The 21,060-nt window shown below is 42.1% G+C and overlaps 1 protein-coding gene across 2 annotated transcripts in view; it reads left to right on the forward strand.

Annotated features, from left to right (window-relative positions):
• MTHFD1L (methylenetetrahydrofolate dehydrogenase (NADP+ dependent) 1 like) overlaps positions 1 to 21,060 on the forward strand; it is a 226,496-nt gene that overhangs the window by 14,390 nt on the left and 191,046 nt on the right. Inside the window, exons 7-8 of one of the 2 annotated variants that reach the window (XM_053292356.1) lie at positions 1,204 to 1,343; positions 14,344 to 14,455. In XM_053292356.1, coding sequence (XP_053148331.1) covers positions 1,204 to 1,343; positions 14,344 to 14,455 — 252 coding nt within the window. The remainder of the gene's footprint in view (positions 1 to 1,203; positions 1,344 to 14,343; positions 14,456 to 21,060) is intronic. The other variant, XM_053292364.1, reaches the window with a different exon arrangement.

The raw sequence follows: 21,060 nt of genomic DNA on the forward strand, positions 1-21,060 counted from the left end.
GGAGGTCCGGTTGTGGTTGCCACTAGCACGCTTGGTGGTGACCCAAAACTAGGCCTTCTGTAGGGTTGCCCCAAGGCTCTGAAACACACTCCCTAATGAAATCAGAATCTCCCCATCTCTAGTTGTTTTTAAACTACTTTTGAAAACACACATGTTTCAACAGGCTTTTAGTTTATGTGTTAAAGTTCTGTTTATGGTAATTTTAATCTGTTTTCTATTATTTTTAGGTTTTAGTTGCTGTTTGTTTAAATTTTAAACCGTCCTGATATTTGATATAGGGTGGTATATAAATGTGTTAAATAAAAGGGTTTAAGACTGTGAGGCCTCACTAAGCAGTTTACAGATCTTAAAAGAATACAGTTTAAAAACACAGAAATGGAAAACAAGAATAAAATGAAGCTGAAACTAAAACGAGTGGTACAGAATGGATGTAATATCCTCAAATCACCATGCTTAGCAAGATTCTGGTGGCAACCTTCTTTACTAGCTGAAACTTTCAAACTGTTTGGCAACCCTACGTAAAGTGCATTTAAGTAATCCACCTGGAATGTAACAGATGCATGGGTCACTGAGGTCAAATCCACTTTCTTCAGTTAGGGCCAGAGCTATAATAGAATGTTGTCTTCCAGTTGCAAATGAGAAAAGTGTTATGCTTTATCACAGAGGCTGTAGGATTATGGGTTATTATAGGCCAAAATAGAAATGACTGTTCATGACAAAATCACATCAGATTTTAATTTAATTTGTGCAGATAGAAAGTATGTCTTGGGTAAGGTATGTAAGGAAAGTAGAATGCATTTGATTCTGTGTAGAGCTGGATCTAATTATAACTGGATAAATTAACAACATGTGCAAGTAAAAATATATCTTATTTAATTTAGCAAAATGTCATTAATGTGTCTCCTTTTCAAGCCAAGACTGTCAATCCTTATATAAATATACAAGAACATACTTCTATCTATTAATTTGTCAGAGTCAATCAAATGTCTCCTGTCCTGCTGTATGGTGTTCTTTGTCATCAGAAATATTTCTGGTGCGTACTGTTCTCTCCTGGATCTAAAAACTACAATTTTCCATATGAGAGAGGTGCAAAATCCCATCAAACCTCATAGTGATGCCTAAGGTTCAGCTATGCTATGTTTCTCCAGCATAATCTTCTAGCAATGTAGCTCACTAGAGCAATTGTTATCTTCTGCTATCCAGCATGTGCTTCCCTAGATGGAAAAAAGGTGTTGCTGTTGGCAGTTCAAGGACCTTTGGAAGTTTCTTTGCAGTGCCTTCTTCAAAGGAAAGGGGTTGTGACTATGAGCTGCCCGTGGGAAGTGAAGGAACTTCAAACAATGGTAAACATTATACCAAATGCTATTTTGTGATGTTTGCTCCACAGAAAGGTTCTGGGTTCATCCAGAATTTTAGGTATACACCAGCAGCTTTTGTTCATCCAGTGAATTTAAGTTTCCTGCCCCACTTCCTGTTCTTCACCCCTAGGACCAGTTTGGATGTTTCCACCCCACCCTGTCTGTGCACAACAGACTTTGGGTTCACTTGTATCACTTTGCTCCTCACCCCACACCCGTCATCATGCATAAAAGATCCAGTCTGAATCAAGAATATGATAGTTATTTGAATGTTAGACGTCTCTTCACAGGACATTGAAGAATTCAGTATCGAAGGGGAGATTGAGCTCATATGTTGGAGTGGGGGGAAGCCATAGGATCTCCTCACTTGGGTATTTGCTTTGTACTGGAGGAGCAGAGCAGAAGTCTGTAAATCCAAGCCCAACACCTGATCTAAAGATGGGAGGGGAGAAGTAACCCAGTAGGCTGTTAAAAAGACACATTTATTCCCTGTGACTGAGTGGCAGAATCCCTTCTGCAGTAGAACTAATTTAAAGATACAGAAGTCAGTTCCCAACGTTAGCCTTGTTCTCTCCTTCAGTCTGCACTGAATGTGTTGAGGGGGAGGAGTAGGTTCATTCTTCTGGCTCTGCCTGCTAACCTCCACATATACAGCAGAAGGTGTGAACAAGGTTCTGCATGCATCTAAGTATACACATGTATGTGCAGTTGGGAACCCGGCTCACAAAGATGAGGTGTTCCTAATCACCTGGAAGAGCCTATGCATGTACAGTTTTCTGCAAACAGAACCCTGTTCATTCCTCCTACTGAATGCTTTGGGGACAGGACCAGTGGGCACAATTCCTCTATTCTTCACCTCACCCCACACATTCAATAGCATGGACTGAAGTGAGAAGAGGGCTGGTCATGCTTTAGGAACCAAGAAACAAAACCGAGGATGGGGCCATATTGATGGGAGCAGGCTTGATTCTTAATCATAATAATTAGCATTTGCATACTGCTTTTTGAATAAGCAATGCCCTTCACATGTATTATACTGGTGTAAGGCTTAATTAAGGTAAGTGAGTATTATTTTCCCCATAGAACAGCTGGGGAGCTGAGACTGAGAAGGAGTGACTAAACCTGCCTACTGAGTTCATGGCAGAGGTTCGAACTGGGGAATTCTTGATTTGCAGCTCAGCAAGTATGCTACACTAGGTCTCAACAGCTGGAGTCAGGAGGCTTAGGAACAAGTTTAACCTCTGCCCTAATAGTGCCTTGATGAGTACATCCCATTACTGACTTGTTTGTAAATGATTATTAATGATAAATTCCATTAATTCCTATGGGGGGAAAGTGAAGCACTGCACTTGAGGAGGGGAGGGAGAGAGAGAGCATGATGTTTGTTTTGGGTGCAGGGAGCCAGAAGAACACTCTGCTCTACCTCTGCAGTGTTGTAAAGGTAGAGCAGAGCATACCAGAATGGCTCCATGTTGCAGCGGGGAAGGGAGAGACTGGAATTATTTCCGGGGAGGAGGATAAGGAAAGCTAAAGAATGATGGACTGGAAAGGGTAGGCATAGGGGTTGGGGCACTAATTTAAATTAAAAATTATATTTTTAAATAAATATTTGTTGTATTTGTAATTTCACTTTCCTTCCCCCAGTGACATTTCATAGTCTTTTGGCTGCTCATGATAAAAATGCGCGTACCTAAGAAGTGTATTATAACTTCACTGACTTGTTCAGAATCTTCAGCTTGAGGTTAAACTGTTCTCGGTTTTGCATAGAGGTTCCCAGAAGGTGGCAGCCAAGTCAAAAATGTGTACATGGAACTTGGTTTTCTGTATGGATTCGCAGCTCAAATGCAAAGTATGTTTTCCCTAACCCGAACAGCTGTGATGTTGAGACATTTCTCCTTTGGCAAGACATTGTTTTCACAGCTGCTGATGTTACAGTAACATTTTATGTGCTTTAAGTGATGGACAGAAGTTTGAAAAAGCTTAACCTTCATCTGCAATGGCAAAACAGCCTCCTTGAATTTAAACCAAATTCTGCTTACCTTATTTTCTCTTTACACTCTCATTTTGAGCTCATGCTCTATTTTGTGCAACTGAATTTAAAAGAGAACTGTTTGGCTTTTATAGAATATATTTACTTGAACTTGAAAATCTTCTCTTATAGATTAGAATGCTATGGCATCTGGGCAGTATCCTCAGAGGTTAAAATGGTCAAAATTTGTTTAATAAACAGAAGTTTAATTTCCAAGCAGATAATATCCTTAGAAACACAGATTTCTAAAAGAAGATTGGCTGATAAAAATTTTGGAATATGCGGAGATGGCAAAACTTACAGTACTGATAATAGACGAAAATTTGAAATGCTTTAAAGAAGATTGGAAACCATTCTTATTATACTTAAAGAACTATTTTCCTAATATTGATTTTACAACAGGGTTTGAAATTTAGTAATATAGCAGGTTGGGCAGATCAAAATCAAGTTTGTAAGGTTTAAGATATATGTTTTGAATTATTATTATAGCAAGGGTTAATTTTATAGTTGGTGATTCACAAGGAGGTGTGAGTGGGAAGTCAACATTTGTTTAATGTGATGTGAATGTTAAGATATTGTTAAAATCAATACAAATTTTAACAAAAAAGAAAAAAGAAACACAGATTTCTTGTATGAAATAAAGCTATTTCAGTAGTGTACAACATGACTTCCAGGTGTGCACAGAACTGACCTTGGCGGTTTGGTTCCTAACTCTAAAGGGTTCAAAGGGCAAGCAGAGGAACAGGCATGAAGGCACCTCACCATAGGCTGCTCAGCAGCAACAGTAGCCGCTCCTCTAAGCCCCGCCAGTGCTTCCTGCCGGTAGTGCAGAGTGGCACCTGCCTGGTTCCGGGCTTCATGCATGCGCAGAGGCCAGAACTGGTCTACCGCAGGCCTGTGCTGCTGGGAGGAGCGCCAACGGGGCCTAGAGGAGCCGCTGCTGCTGGTAAGGAGCCCTCTCACCTGGCTACCTGCTCTGCCTTTTGAACCCCTTTAGAATTAGAAATCCCCTTTTCTTGTAAAGGGGAATCCTCACTGGATCCCCCTTTGCAAGCATAGCTATCTGAACTGGGCCCGATTTGGTTAGGTCGGACCCACCCCCTTTTGGTAGGGGGCAGTCCGGTTCAAGCTTGAACTGGTCGAACTGGGCCAGCTTGATTCAAACCAGTTCTGCACACCCCTAATGGCTTGGAGAGTGCCAAAACATTTGGATCCTCAGAAAGTCCAAATAAACCGTAAGTATTATTTACATATATTGATGGAAAACCAAGATATCTCAGGTTTGGATTTTAGTTCTGTTGCCATATTAACAGGCTGTGTTGAGTTCTATAAAACAAAAAAAATTGAAATCTTGGTGCTAGTAGCAATGTACATTGGTCTCGCTTCAATTGGTCTCGCTTCAATCGTTTCAATTGAAATGATTTGTTTCAGTGGAGTGATTGGTCTTTAAAATACTGCAATCGCCTTTTGAACTGCTGGGCTAAGCAGTTCAAGAACAAAAATGAAAACACAAAGAAAAGCTATATTCCTTGCTAGTCTTTTAAACTGGCTGATTGTGATGCTTTTCAGAAGGAAGCAGGAAGATTTTTTTAGAGAATATTAATAGCATTTGAAAGATCATGGTTAGCTCCCAAGTGTGTGTGTGTGATGCATATGTGTGCACGCATACACACACAGCTCATAACTGCTGCAAGATTACATGCTTCCTTTCCTATGCCCATCCCACACTAACCAAGGTCTGGAAACCTGCTTAATTTTGAATCTTGGTTAAAATTAACCATGGCTAGTGGAAACTTATGCTGGAAAAGCGAAGAACTGATCTTTCAGGGATGAAGAATAAGGAACTGTATGTGTTTGTTGGCCCCTAGAGGTAAAGCTGGGGTGGGGGGTGGGGAATTGTGAGTGTGTGTTTAAAAAAAAAAATCTTCTCTGGAGCTAAACTTCCTCCCTGCCTAGCACTGTGGTCCATACACAGGAGTACTCTCCTTTCTGCCCACTAAGGGTGGGCAGTAAAATTGGATAGCAATAGTGCTTGTTTTATCCCTGATGGGGTTGTTATTATTTCAAAACAGAGAGGGGATTTAGATCAGAAAAATAATACAGGGGGAAGGATTAAACACCCTCTCTCCATTGCTTCAGTCAATTTTGAAGACCCCCAGAGTTACATGAAGAAGAAGAAAATGTTGGGAAACTTAATTGTAGCTCTCTTGCATAATGTGTCTTAAGGTTAGTTTGTAGTCCATCTTATCTCCCTGCTCCCCTTCATTTCCTTTGAAGTTGCTGGAATGGAAATCCAGATCATATATATATATTTAATTCAACTAGGTCAGCTTGATTTTAGTTGTGGCAGTTTGTCTTGACACAACTGCATCAAGTCCTGCACAGTTTTTAAGCAGCAGATAAGCATTCCAGTATTTCATAGGATTCTGTCATGATCAGAGATGGAAATTAGAGAGAGAGAGAGAAACTCTCTGCTTAGCTCACTTATGGATTAAGAAAGGATAATTTATTAGTTGGAACTTTGGTTACATGTCATCTATCTCTTAAAATGCATGTAGAAAAGCTCACAGACGCCGCTCTGTTTGGAGAGTATTTGGTTTTCAGACACGCCAGTGATATAACTTCAGGGAATATTTCATTTTGTGCTTCCTTTGTCAAAAACTAATAATGCATTTGGCTAGTTTTCAGTGGCAAACGAGGAGGGAAGATGGTTTGAATTCCTGAAGCAAACTGATTTTCTACTAATATTAGGTAATCTTGTTGGTAGAAAAATAATGTATGTGAAAAACGTGTGTACAATGACTGACAAAGACTTTTCTGCTTGATAAAGAAATGTTAAAGAAATGTCAGAATATATTAAGGGCTGAACTTTAAAAACTGAATGAAGAAGAAGAAAGTGTGTATGTTCTCATGGGGTGTGTCTGCATTGCTGTCATCCAGTAGAAAAGGGACTGAATGTAGACCTGTGACTTCATGGTTCAGATCCAATATCTATCTATCTATCTGTCTGTCTGTCTGTCTGTCTGTCTATCTATCTGTCTATCTATCTATCTATCTATCTATCTATCTATCTATCTATCTATCTATCTATCTATCTATCTATCTATCATATTTGTATACCGCCTGATATGTACATCTCGAGGCAGTGCCCCTGTATGACAGGTTTGGCTGCAACTATGCCTAAAGTGACCTAAGCTGACCTCGCTATGGTACTACCCTGTGCTGGAGACAGTTGTTCTGACCTCAATTGCACTCTCATAAAATCCTGTTAAATTATTACTAGCAAATACCATAGTAAATGTTCCTGCTTCGGAGTTGCATGATGCCCAGCACAGTCAAGTACAGTGCTCACATGCGTTTCTCACCCCCAGACTGTGCATTCTTTAACCTCTTGTGCTGCATCCAGCAATCAGAAGGCATCCTGACAATTGAGCCATAAGAGTCCATGGCCTATTGGTGAATGTGGGGCATCATTTGAGAGTTTCTTGAGCCGGCATTTCCCTCTTTTCAAGGAGCCTCCAGCGCAGGAGGGACTGAGCACCTACTGTCATCCATTTAGTGCTGTGTATTCAATTCAGGAACACCACACCTCAATTGCTAGATACAAAGTATCTATCCCAAAGGGTGGTGCTCACACAGAACCGTTTTCACACATTTGTTGGATTGGGTTGAATGAATTTACAAATACAGAAGCTACTAGAACAAGCATACAATTAAATTTCCTAGTGCATATATTTTGAATCTATTAGATGTCTACATGTAGTAAGTATTGTTTTGGGTGTAACAGCTACAATAGTACTAAGTCAGGGGTGTCAGGAAGCACACAACAGTTGTTGTTTCTCACCCCAACATTGCACCTGGAGTTGTAGATCAACAGCTGGAGAGCCTCAACTTGGTATTCTGTGTGTGTTCTGTTTATATTAGTGCACATTTGCTGAAATGTCATCACCTGTTACCCTAAATTATTAAGAATGTCATGCTTTAAACGTTGGATTTTATTATCCTACTAAAATAAAAGCGTAATTTTCTTGTAACATTCTTTAATAGTCATTTCCCCTGTCCTTGAAATAAGTGCTCTTGTAATCTTCCTAATGAAGAAAATACTAATGGATATTTGACTAGTGCTAAGTGATTATTCCTTTGGTCCATCTACAGACCCGAGGTAAAGTTAAAAACAGAATGTAAGCCTTCAGCGGTAAAGATGTTTACTCTCCTCCCCACCCCTTTCGAGTTTTCTGTTGCTGAACAAGTTATATTATTCTGAACACTTTCAACTTCCCATGTGTTTGTTTAATTAAAATATACCTACATCAGTTTTAGAGAAAACATGCCCTTATTACACCCATTAATATCTTAAATTTTAAAATGTCGGCTTTTAATTTGATCATGAGGTCTTATAATGCCGTTTTTAGAAATTGATTCCAACTGTAGGGGAAAGTCATATTTGTGCAACCCTTACCAGAAGGCTTTCCAATTATGTGAAATATACAGTTACACTGTATCATTATCATTACACGTTTGGCTTTCAGTGCCTATATTACTGCTGCTTTAGCAGTCAGTCTTTTATCTTGGGAATGGGTGGTTCTTCGAAGTCTACTTTAGTTTAGATCTCACTGGAGTTGGATTGTATTCAGCTATGAGCTAAAGTTTCAAAGTATTTATTGGCATGAATCCTCCCCAGATTCAAGGAAGAATTCTTGCTAGGGAGAAAGGCTTACTCACTTCAGAATGAGCCTATCTTTGCCTATTTGTAAGATGTTGCTTAAGTGATTGCTTAATTCTTTACAGTGTGATCTCATTAATGGTGTGTAGTCGTCATTGTTCAATATGTAGCTAGTTATCCTTTGGATGCATATTAACACATCCCTGTATCTTAGCATTTGGCTACAATTTTCCTATAGCATCTGTTTTGTATCAAGTTCACTGTCTGTTTGGAGACCATATGGTGCATTTGTAGGGGGATGAACTTGGTTATTTAATTGGTCTTTTCACCTCTTAGTTATACCTTTTAAGTAGGTTAGTCTTGGAGAGCTCTTTCTGGATCTTTGGAGTTTTCTTTTAAAAAACACCACCACCTAATCATGGTTAGATAAGCAATATTAAAGCTAGGTAATTTTGGACCCTGGACCTAATGGATGTACAGGACAGTACCACCACCACCACCCCTGTCACAAAATAAGCATCCTCTATACATACCATGATTTCACATGTTTCTGAGCACACAAAACCCAATGTGGAACTTATTAGTGCATCTGTAAACACATACACATGCCCCATGATTTCACACAGCATTCTTGATACAGACAAACCTGGCTGGAGTAGAGAGCAGCAGCAGAAGCCATGAAGGCTCTGGGAGCACCAGTTAGGGAGGAGTCGGCAAGCTCAGGTAGCAGCAGCAGGCACACATTGTGCTCTGCCTCTGCCCTTTTGGGCTTCCCACACCTGTTGCCCGGATGATCTAGGGACTGGCAGGCAGGAAAGAGAGCTTCCCATTGGTAAGCACTGGACTGTTGCCACAGAGGAATCTCCGTTGGGACCTGCCCCAGTGATGGTATGAGGGAGAGATTCTTGGTGGGCCATGGGAGAACTGATGGGGCCCCGTGAGAGTGCCCCCCCCATGGGCTTGGGCCCCAAGATCCGGGGAAACAGTGCCACTGTCCCTTAAACAAAACTAAAACAGTGACACAACCTGGGAGTTCTACTGGGGTTTGAATAGGATTTTTTCCAGATCTTTTCTATTTAAGCCAGAATTGGTCTCTACTGGCTCCTTGCTGTGGGTGAATGCTTAATAAGCATGAATCTTGCCTCAGGCATCTGTATGAAGCATTGTTGGGAGTTTCATTGGTGCACTGAAAACTTACCTAAACAGAAGGTGGGAGCCATGTATGACACTGCGTGACTCTGATACAGAGTGGTAAAGGTTGCTCTGTGAGGATCATTGGAAAGCAAACCTCACCCCAAAAAACAATAGCATTGCCTCTGTTAGAATACAAAGCATGAGGACACACCTAGAAAAAATACAATATATCAATCTGTGCTACAAAGTTAAACAGGTGTGTAATGGTCCTTTCCCCCTTCCCAGGGCTCTCTAGAAATTATGATCCTTGCTTAGGGAGCAAGAGGTTGCGGGTTCAAATCCCCAATAGTATGTTTCCCAGACTATGGGAAACACCTATATTGGGCATCTATAGGAAGATGCTGAAAGGCATCGTCTCATACTGCGTGGGAGATGGCAATGGTAAACCCCTCCTGTTTTCTACCAAAGAAAACCACAGGGCTCTGTGGTTGCCAGGAGTCAACACCGACTCAACAGCACAACTTTACAAGGGGAGTTCGGAATCTTTAACAGAGAATCCCCCAGAGCTTCACTAAACTGCAGTTCACAGGACTTTTTGGAGGAGCCATGATAATTAAACTGGTATAAAACCAATGTAGCATAGATATGCCTAGTCAGTGTAATGTAGTTTGAGGAGAGAAGGAACAGCAGCTGAAAGGAAATGCAGAGCATGATGGAAACAAAGCACGGTGATGATGTACAATGTGTAGCTGGGAAGGTCTGCAGTAATCCGTGTGTGATTTAGTCTCAGTCGAACAAACTTTTATTAAGAGAGTAGGTTTATTTTTTTAAAGCTGAACATACTACTCAGCTTGAAAAGGAGCAATGAAAAATGTATGTGGGTGGCTGAGCTCTTAAATGAGTAGCACTGCCATTGCCTTTTTTGTTTCTGAGCATTTACAGATATTTGTTTTCCTTCATCTTCCTTGGGGAATTTGGATGCCTTTTGGAAGCTAGCTGATAAATGTGACTTATGTTTGGGCAGATAGTAGGGGAATCCAGATGTTTCTATGAAAGATCTACAGATAACTGTGACCGATCCAAGACAACATGGGCTGTAAGGTTGTTATGCCCCACTTTGGATAATTTAGGACTGTTGTGTGATGTATCCATGGTGATAAGAGCTGTCGAATGTTCACCGGACCTTGGCCTATGTTTTATTTCACAAATTAATCGTATTTAAATAATCTATGCAGTTTAAGGGTGACCACCAGCCAAGGATCCGGATATACAGGGCTATAAAGACACAAGGGAGATGTCCACTGGGAATCTTTCTACACAAGCCCCATTAGGATGATGTCCCATTGGATTGTGCAGACCATGGAAAGTGTTCCTGAATCAGAGTTTATACTGGGCTAAAACCTTTTCTCTTATGCCACTTTTTTTCCTTGTGTGTGGCACAAATTTGACACAGACACTGTCAAAGAAGCAACTCCTACCACATGAATTCAGACATTGTACAGGTTTGAATCCCCCACTGGTATGTTGCCCAGACTATGGGAAACACCTATATGGGGCAGCAGCGATATAGGAAGATGCTGAAAGGCATCATCTCATTCTGCACGGGAGATGGCAATGGTAAACCCCTCCTGTATTCTATCAAAGACAACCACAGGGCTCTGTGGTCACCAGGAGTGGACACAATGGCAGACTTTACCTTTTACCTTACAGTCACATGACAGTCCCTTATTAAAGCTGCAGTATTAGTGCATATTGTTGTTGTTTTGTTTTGGTAAATAGCGAACACGTAACACAAAATTTTAAAAGGGGATTGTGCTCCTTGCATCCTCCTCTTCCAGGCTACTTTTCTGGGTGTCACTACCGCTGTAGTGACAAAATCCCTGCATAACATACTCGTATTAATTACCCATTGTGTGAGCCCATAAGAATAACTTCTTTATTCACTTGAAAATTCAGTAGGTTGATTAAAGCAGCAGCTTCCCTTGTTGATAGCAAAAGAGATAACTATGTGTAAATGATTTTCTGGCTTTTTCTTTTGTTTAAACTCCTGGGTGCATTTGTGTTGGTAGTAAAACATTCAGTCTGAGTACATGCAGCAGTTTAGCCTTCAGCAAGGACTACTTATCATGTTGTCAGAGACAATTGTTGTGTGAAAGCCTGAAACAATCATGCACCATGGAGAGGTGAGCGCATTCTGGCATGCTTCCCTTTTCTAATGAAGTGTGTAACTAAGCAGTTGAGGCAGTCTCTGGTATAAAATATTGAGTGCAAACTTGATACCTTTAGACACAACTCTGTAATAAAATATTTCATTTAACAGGAGAAGCAGAAGAGAAAAATGGAGCATGCAACATAGTGAAATGAAGGATTTCTCAAATGGCTTCCTTTCTCTGTTGCTTAGCTTGGGTAGACTTACTAAGCAAGACTCCACAAACATACATGTTCCTCAGATGCTGTGCTCAAAGTATTTTAAAGTCTAAATTGGCACAAATCACATGACTTCTAGACTACTGCTGATTTGGAGCATAACTCAGCTATGTCTCTCTTTGATACACATCGGATAGAAACCAAAGGCTGTGGGAGGGGCAGGAGGTGGCTAATGGTTCCTCCACTTCTTAAATACCTTCAAGTTTGGGGGAAAGGGTGCCCACCCACCTCTTATACTGTGAACAAATCAACACCTTGCAACTTGTAGAGGTTGTGAAGAGGCAGGTCTAGTGAAAATCCAGTTAGGGAAGGTGAGGTTTTCAGCTCCTATAATATAAATGAATGGTTTCATTTATTTATTTCAGAAATATATATCCTGCCTTCCTACTATAAGCATAATTCCAAGATGGTTAAGTCAAAACCAAACCTAATACAGCATCTGAAAAAAATTGATAAAACAGCTGTTAAATGTAGTAAAATCACCTTAAAACCTTATTTAAAACAGAAATTAAAAGCATACTTACCCTAGAGGTTAAAAGGAAGTTTGCTCAAATAAACATGTTTGTGTCGCCTGGAAGAAAGTCAAAGAAGATGGGGCTAAACATGCCTCCTGCAGATGGGAAACCTAGGTCTTAGATTACAGAAAAGCCCCTTCTTGCATACCAAACACAAAGGGCATTTAGAGGGGTGATTCAGATGAACACTCCTTTCATGCGATTAAAGGATGCACCAAGAGCATGTCAGCACATCCACCGATGACAACATAGCAGGCGCATTTTCACCACGGCCCTGATGTTATTGCATGTGTAGAGCAGTCTTCATTTGAAGCTGCTGCAAGTATTGTTCCATAGCTATATATGTCACAGCACAACTTGCAGGCCCACTTGTCTTTGTTGTAGTTCTCTAGCTTTCTTCCCAAGGTAAACATCTCCTGTCAGTGGATAGGATGTTTCTGCATCACAGCACCACCATATTTTCAAGCTGTACTTCTTTGATTTGCTTGGCGTCTTCTTTTGCTGCCAGAAGGGACACTGCCCTCAGACACCTAATATCTATCAAATTTTAGGTCAGGCCTAGAAATGTAGTGCTGCCTCACAAAGTCCCAATACCTTTAATGGGTGCCAGTTTGGCAATTGCTTTACACTCCTGTCATGTGGCTTGCTTTATTTATTTATTTATTTATTTATTTATTTATTTATTATATTTGTGCACCACCCCAATTTCTGTGTCTGGGACAGTTTACATCAACCTAAAACAAATTAAAAACTTAAAACTATTTAAAACCACAAGGCCAGTTAAAAAGCTTGGGTGAATAAATGTATCTTTAGAGACTTTGAAGAGTTGTCAGAGATGGGGAGGCTCTTATTTCAGCAGGGAGCATATTCCAGAGTCTCAGGGTGGTGGCAGAGAAGGCCCATCCCTGTGGAGTCACCAGATGAGCAGGTGGTAACTGCAGACAAACCTCTCCGGATGATGCCAATGGGCGGTGGGGTTCATTGTGAAGAAGACGTTCTCTTAAATACCCAGCACCTAAGCTGTTTAGGGCTTTTTAGGTTATAACCAACACCTTGTATTTTGCCCGGAAGTATATTGGTAGCCAGTGTAGTTCTTTTAATATAGAAGTAATATGGTCTCTTCAAGATGACCAAGGGACCAACCTGGGTGCTGCATTCTATACCAACTTCAGTTTATGGAAGCTATTTAAACTTTCATAAGCTTAAGTAGCTTATGATATCCTCAAACCATCTCCCTTGCATCATTACACAGATGTAGGAACATTCCACATGTGTTGTCCACAGTCTCTATGGGAGGAGAGCTGGTCTTGTGGTAGCAAGCATGATTTGTCTCCTTAGCTAAGCAGGGTCCACCAAGGTTGCATATGAATGGGAGGCTACATGTGTGAGCACTGTAGAATATTCCCCTTAAGGGATGGAGCCGTTCTAGGAAGAGCATCTAGGTTCCAGGTTCCTTCCCTGGCATCTCCAAGATAGGGCTGAGAGAGATTCATGGCCGTAACCTTGGAGAAGCCGCTGCCAGTCTGTGTAGACAATACTGATCTAGATGGACCAATGGACTGACTTGGTATATGGTAGCTTTCTCTGCTCCTATGTCTTCAGTGCTTCATGATGCAGAATGAACAACATGTTAGGCCTGACTAGTGTGTAACACACCAAGCTGGAACTATCAGGCCAAGATATCCTTTCAGTTCTTTTACATCAAGGTGTTTACATAGGAAGCTGCTGCCTTATACTGAGTCAGACCATTGGTCCATCTAGCTCAGTATTGTCTACTTTGACTGGCAGTGATTCTCCAGGGCTTCAGGCAGTATTTTTGGTCAGGATACCTCCCCCAGGATTCATGAGGGTGTCCGTCTCTCTCTCTCTCTCTCAGCAGGTGAGGGTGTTGCTTCACTCACTGCCTCCTCTTGCCAGACTAAACTTAGCTTTGTCTGTTTTTTTTTATTAGAGGAGATTATACACAGCATCAAGAGTGTGTATTATGTGTTCACACATTATGTGTGTATTATGCATGCAAGTTGTTTACATGAGAGTGCCAACTGGAAATAATAGGCTTACTTTTGTGTAATATCACTTGCACAAGTTGTGCAGCTTGTATGTGCTCAACATTACTGGGCTGATGTACCCTTATGTAGTATGTCAGCAATTGAATTTTGTCTTCTGCTAATGTGTTATCCATTGTGTGATTTCCCACATCCCCACTCCTTCATCTAGCTTCATGATGCTGATATGGTAGTAGTGGGGAATACCAAACCCAAAGAGATTCCAGTTTCATGGATGAAATCTAAGATGACCACTGTGGATTGTTCACATGACATTTTATGGGGTAAGTTCTGTTTAAGTTGCATAATATTAACAGATGTGCCTACGACCTATATTTGCAAACACAGCCATTTTTATCCCCTCCTTATATGTAATACTTCTGTTCATGTCCACCAATGCTGTGCAATTAAGGCATGACCTCTACTAACACACCTTAACATGCACTTACCAACTGCAGTGTCCGGGCATATAATTTGTGTTTTTTTTTAAATCCACAAGTTCTTAATAAAAGCAATCTATTTACTGCCTGCACAATATCTAAGTGCCTTCATACATATGTTTTTGCAATAACTGTCTCTTCAAATCACCTGGGAAGAACAGCAGAAACACTCTTTAGTTATTGTTTATTAAATATTTATTTATTTATTTATTTGGCGGGGAAAGTTTGTATATTAAATGCATGCCTCTGTTAGAAATTAAACACATACCTTTGATAGAAAGAATGCACTTAGCTTGATTGCAAGGTATTTATTGATACACCTATTGCTGTTTCATGATGTGATCAGAAGAGTCGATGTCGCTTTAATATATTTGTTTAATTTGTAAATGGATATTAAATTCTTGCTCATTTGGCATTCCAAGAAAGTTGTCTGGTCTTATCTCATGGTTTAAGAATGCCCTGCTTAACATATGTGAGGTCGTAATCCTGAAATGCTGCTTGTAGTCAACAGCGGCAGTAGAATTAGTTTATTTCTTTTTGTTGGCTGCTGCTGTTTTTCTTGATATATGCTATGGACAAGTAAGAACTATAAACAGTTATGTAGTTGTGGGGTAAGGAGGGCATATGGGCAGCCCATGTCCTCACGGGCAGCCCTCCCATGGCAGTGGTGAAATGCTGCCTCCCCCAGTGGAGGCAGTGCTGCAGCAGTGCCCCCACCCCCAGCAATGGCAGAGGCCTGCTCCTACTGCCCGCACTCCAGTCAGCTCTGACCCTGAGGCAGCTGGGAATGGAGACGCATGCCCTTGTTCCCAGCCGCCAGCAGTGGGCTGCAGGAGTGCCTCGCACCACTGGGGATGGGCAGCACGGCATGCCATAGGGAGGAGCACTGTGCTGGGCGACCGCAGGAGTGGCTGGCAAACTGGCCAGTGGGGAAGGGGAGACAAGCAGACGCACCCACCCAGTTGTAACTCTGCCCCTGGTAGTTGTGGTGATGTAAAACCAGGGTCAACTTGCATTGACGGTTGAACTTGGTATCTCACCATTTATACTCAGGTTTTGTGTGTAAATGGTCTGTGAATTGTCCCCTTAATTGCCTCTCTTCCTTTGTTGTAATGCAAGTTGTTAAGTCTTGGGATTTAACTAGCTAATTTCTCCCTGACTTAAAAGAGGCACAAGCGAAAGGGCAGTAGAAGTTAGGATCCATACACTGAATTCTAAGGGTGAACAGTCTCAGTTGTCTTCAGCAAGATAGTTCCCCATCACCCCCACTTTTTCTAATGGCATCCCAGTTGGTCATTCTCGGCTGCAGATCCAACCCATGCATGTTTTGCTGCTTGTTCCTTTCCTATGGGAGTTACCAACTGAGCTGTTCGTCTTTGAGCCTCCTTATGGCTAACAGGTGGTAAGCATTGAGTTTTGAAGGATTCCCGGTGTCCAGTTTCAGAACAGTGATCTATGCTGTCTTATAAGTTGTAAATTTTCTGTATGATTGAGAGCCTTAGCTTCTCACTGAGCTAGTTCTCAAGAATGAATGTGGTGTGTTTTTAGCTAGTTCAGATATGCATATTTTAACACCCAAGAGAACATTCTTATTACCCGATACCACCTTAGATGTTGGGACAGTTGTGTCCACTGGCCCCTCTGCATCACAGGAACATAGAAAGCTGCCTTCTACCGAGTCAAACCATAGGTCCATCTAGCTCAGTATTGTCTACACAGACTGGCAGCAGCTTCTCCAAGGTTGCAGGCAGAAGTCTCTCTGCCCTATCTTGGAGATGCCAGGGAGGGAACTTGGAACCTTCTGCTGTACTCTTCCCAGAGTGGCCCCATCCCCTAAGGGGAATATCTTACATCTCACATGTAGTCTCCCATTCAAATGCAAACCAGGGTGGACTCTGCTTAGCAAAGGGGATAATTCATACTCACTAGCACAAGGCCAGCTCTTCTCCCATTAAGTGTGGGTGGGGCATGGGCACATACATGTCATAGATGGGGCCATAGCACAATAGCAGAGCTTCTGCTTTGCATGCAGAAGGTTCCAGGTACAACCCTTGGCATCTTGTGGTAGGACTGGGAAATACTCTTGCCTGGAACCTTGGAGAGCTGCTTCCAGTCAATGTAGACAGTACTGAACTAAATAAACCAATGGTCTAACTCAGGGTAAGGCAGTTTCCTATGTTACTATCTCCCCTGTCCATCCTGTGCTCTGCCCCATCACTGTGATGGGTGTGTGTGTGTGTGTGTGTGTGATTCTTCCATATTTCCCCTCAATGCACAAATAGTGTCATTTAATTTGTGTATTAAGAAGTGACTTGGATGTCCCTCCACACACACCCCCAGCATCATGTGGCAGTGCACCATGCTTCTCCTCCATGTGATAGCGGCCAGTATTATTTGTGAACCGGCCCACAACGTCTGTTCACACAGTCAGCAGTGAGCCATCATGCGTCAGTTCTCCACCCAGTCACCTCTGGCAAGAGCCTGGCTAGTTAGAATGTGAAATAAATCTTCTAGCATGCATTGCATGAAACAGCTCTGAGAGCCCTTCAGTGTGCTATCTCTGGGCTGATAAATAAGATATAAAAGCCAAATCAAATAGGCTGGAATGTGTCTGTGAAACACAGAGGTTTTTAAAAAAGATAATCTAATTTGGACATCCCCCCACCCCCCGCCTTTCATATTATTCTGGCTGAGATCCCAGCATGGCTTCACTGCGGCCATAGTCAATTTATGGCTGTGGGGGACTCTGCTTTAACTTTTGTGAAGCAGTCCAAGTTCTAATCTAAACTGAAATTTTCCAGAAGACTAGATTTGAAGAACGAAGTGTGAACACAAATGAAAGACCTCTGAAATGTGTCCCGTCCCCCCCCCCCCCGCCCCCGGACCCGTCGGCAGTGTGTTTAATGTTAGGAGTATAATCTTTTTTATGACTTGATTATCTTTGCTACCAAAAGTTGAGAATTGTGATGCATTCAAAAGAAGCATTGCAAGATGAATAAGAAATGCATGTAAACAAGCTCAAATGCAGAATACAAGTAGCTGTTGTAGCAAGAGTCAAGTGCTAACCACCAGCCCCACCCAGTGAAGTTTTAACCCTGGATTTAGATGTTTTAATTAACCTGAGTCTTTGGATCAGTGGTCACTTTTGAAAGTGACCATTTAGATTGTGTCTGTTTCAAGTGCTTCACTCTGAAGACTGCAGTTGAGCCCCCAACTTTCTGGTTTGCTTCAGGCACATACTTTCAAGCAGGGAGATACTGGTGGGAAGCAATCTGTACTTTACCCCTTGCAGGCTCCCTGGCCCCAGTCCTCCAAGCAGGCAGCTTCTGGTAGTGTCCTCAGATTGATTTATGTGGATAATTTCTGCCCTGTCTTTTCACTCTAAATAGGGCTCTCAGTAGCCATAAAGACACACATTCACAACAAAAAGCTAAAACATTCAAGGGAAGAGCGAGTATGTTTCCAAAGGATCTACCCTCAGTAGACAGATATTCTGTTCCCACTGTAGGAGTACACTATCCCTTCAAGCTAGGCTACCAGTAGACTAACCACTGCCTACCTTGAGACTTCCTAACACAGCCCAGGACCTGTAGGTCTTTAACTACTAAAGGAATGTTAATCCCTGCAGCTTCTCCTTTCTTTGGGCAGCAGAACTGAGGTGAGAATTAGTGACAGCTTCCTTAGACTAGGCTCAAATGAACTTTGGAGTGGAAAACAAGAGGTAGAGTAAATTGGATCTGACCACGGCAGGGGACTGCACAGTCTGGGTGTTGCCATAGAGAAGACCCTTTCCTTTGTCCCTACCTCAGCTGTTAGCTGTTACCTCAGCTGCAGTCTTCAGCTGACTGCAAGGGACAGGGAGGCCCATAGAGGGGGAGATGGTCCTTCAGGTATCTTGGCCCTAAACCATTAAAGGCTGTCAAGGTGATAACCAACACCTTAAACTGTGTTGGGGAATGAACTGATAGCCAATGAAGATAAGGCAATGGAATGACCTGCCAATGAAGATAAGGCAGTGGAATGACCAGTCAATTGCCTTGCAGTGATATTCTGTGCCAACAAGTTTCTGCTTGTTCTTTAAGGGCAGCTCCATCTAGAGAGCACTACAATCTTGGCTTGGGTAACTACCATATGGCCAGATCTGTTTTCTTCAGGAGTGGGGGCAGTTGGCACCCTAGCTCAAGCTGGGCAAAGGTGCCTAAGAATCAAATAGCAGCACTGGATCCATAAACCCCACCCGTAGACAGCAAGCTTTATTTTTCAGGAGGTGTGGGGTCCACTGTAACAGGGATTCTCAGATGTTTTTGACTACAATTCCCATCATCCTCAGCTGCAGTGGCCTTTGGATAGGGATTATGGGAGATGAAGTCAGCAACATGTGGGAACCCCTGTTTCAGGGAACACTGGTAGAATCCCATCCAAACCAGACTTGATCGTTATTCCTGAATCAACTAACTCACTGTCCAAGAGTTCTTCTCCGAATTAAGCTTCAGTTTGTTTCCCATATGCAGCCCATTACTGATTCCAGGCACTTCCCCAGCCACTCCTTGGCATGAGGTGAAAGAAGGAATAAAGTAGTGTGTCACTTATATACTGATGTGACAGTGAACTCTGGACAACCTTCCCCAGTGGTTATTATATAGCATAGGGCACAAGAAGGAACCCAGTGTGACCCCACAGCCTTCAGGCATCCCCCTGCACAACCTTTTGGAATCTGCCTTCCAGTAAGCACTTGAAGCACTACGCAGCAATGCTCTCAGCCATATCCAAGAGAGATGCTCCAGAATGATACTGTGGTCAGTGGCCTTGAAAACTGCTGAGAGGTCCAGGAGAACCAGCAAGGATGCACTTCCTCGGTTCAGTTCCTGCTGCAGGTTGCCCGGGTGGACAAGGCATTTTCTGTACTGAAAGCAGTTCTAAAAGCAGTTAGAAATGGCATCAGATAATCCATTTTATCAAGAAAGACCTGGAGTTGGGATGAATCACATGCTCTAACACTTTGCTCAAAACTGGAATGCTAGCTTCTGACCAGAAAGTATCCAGAAGAGTGGGGTGTCGTTTGAATTTTTTCAGCACTCCTCATTGCCCTCTTTAATACCTTCCCTGCTCACATAGCCACTTTCAACTGCCTGTATTGACCAGGATATGCACAGGGGTTGGCCTCACATCCACAAGGATTCTGTTCTCCTCCTCAGACTGCACAAGCTGAACAGTATCCTTCACAAACAACTGTTAGAGGTTAAATTGAGAATGGGGGTGTCGGAGATGTTGGTCCATTTTGCACCCTTCCACGCAGTCTCTCGTGTCTGCTTGGAATTGGAGGATGAGGAAGGTGGAAGATTGTAGAGAGAACACTTCTGTGTACCCTCACTGGAGGCATTCTAATTCATGTTAGTACAGAACCAGTAGTGGTCGTTTAAGTCAGAAGTGATATTTTTGACTTAATTAGTGTAGAATGTAAAGTTATGAGGATGAAGCTGCCTTCTGTTGAGTCAGAACATTGAGCCACCTTGCTCAGTATTGCCTCCTTTAACTGGCAGTGATTCCCCAGGGCTTCAGACAGGAGTCTTCCCCAGTTCTGTCTGGAGATGCAATATGCCATTAAACCAAAATTTACTTTACTCCAGCAAAACAAATATGGGAAAGGATAACTTTTTATTTGCCCCTCTGTAGCATTTACAATTTCTACAGCTTTTTGTTTTAGTTTACAAAACGTTTCCCATTTGTCCTCACAACAACCGTGTGAGGTAGCTTAGGCTGGAAGGTGATGGCTTCCTACTCTGCTATCCAGCAATCTTCAGTGGTTAAGTGTGGGTTTGACCCTTGGCCTCTTTTGTGCAAAGTCTATGCTGGAGACACTCAACTGAATAGGCTCAGAAGTGACTAAAGGGCTTCTGATTTCCTGTTTAGGAAAGGGAAAGCTGTTGAATGTCTTGTAGCACTTTGTATTTTCCCATCAGAAATGGGGGGAAGGGGGATGTGGCTGAAAGATATTGGCTGGCTGGCTTCATTAAAGTTATGAAGTTCAGAGTTTTAAAATGCTCTCCCAGGACTTTAATATATTCTCAGATGTACTGCTAGCAAGTAGTTATATTTTGTTTGTAAACTAGAACCAGGTGTCACTGCCCAATCATTCAGCAACTACACAGTGAAAAGTGAGGGGAAAGATCTCTGTGTAATATGACTTCAGTCAAAGAGCTTTACAGCAATACTGGCCACAGCTGAGAGCTCCTTGCATATGCTGGCATGTCCGTTTACTTTTTTGTTTCCCTTTGAACAGCAGCCCTGTGTGCCATATCACCATCTGCTTTTCTCTCTTGAGTTTCAAAAGTGTCTTGTCATGACATGGGAGGTTTCTGGGAAGTGGCAAGAGAAAACCTCAAAAGCTCTACTGAGTAACCCAAGTTTGTCACACAGCCCAAATGGATTTATAGCGCTAGTTTAAAAAA

This window comes from Hemicordylus capensis, chromosome 1 (assembly GCF_027244095.1).
Source record: "Hemicordylus capensis ecotype Gifberg chromosome 1, rHemCap1.1.pri, whole genome shotgun sequence".
In the NCBI taxonomy this organism is placed as follows: Eukaryota; Metazoa; Chordata; class Lepidosauria; order Squamata; family Cordylidae; genus Hemicordylus; species Hemicordylus capensis.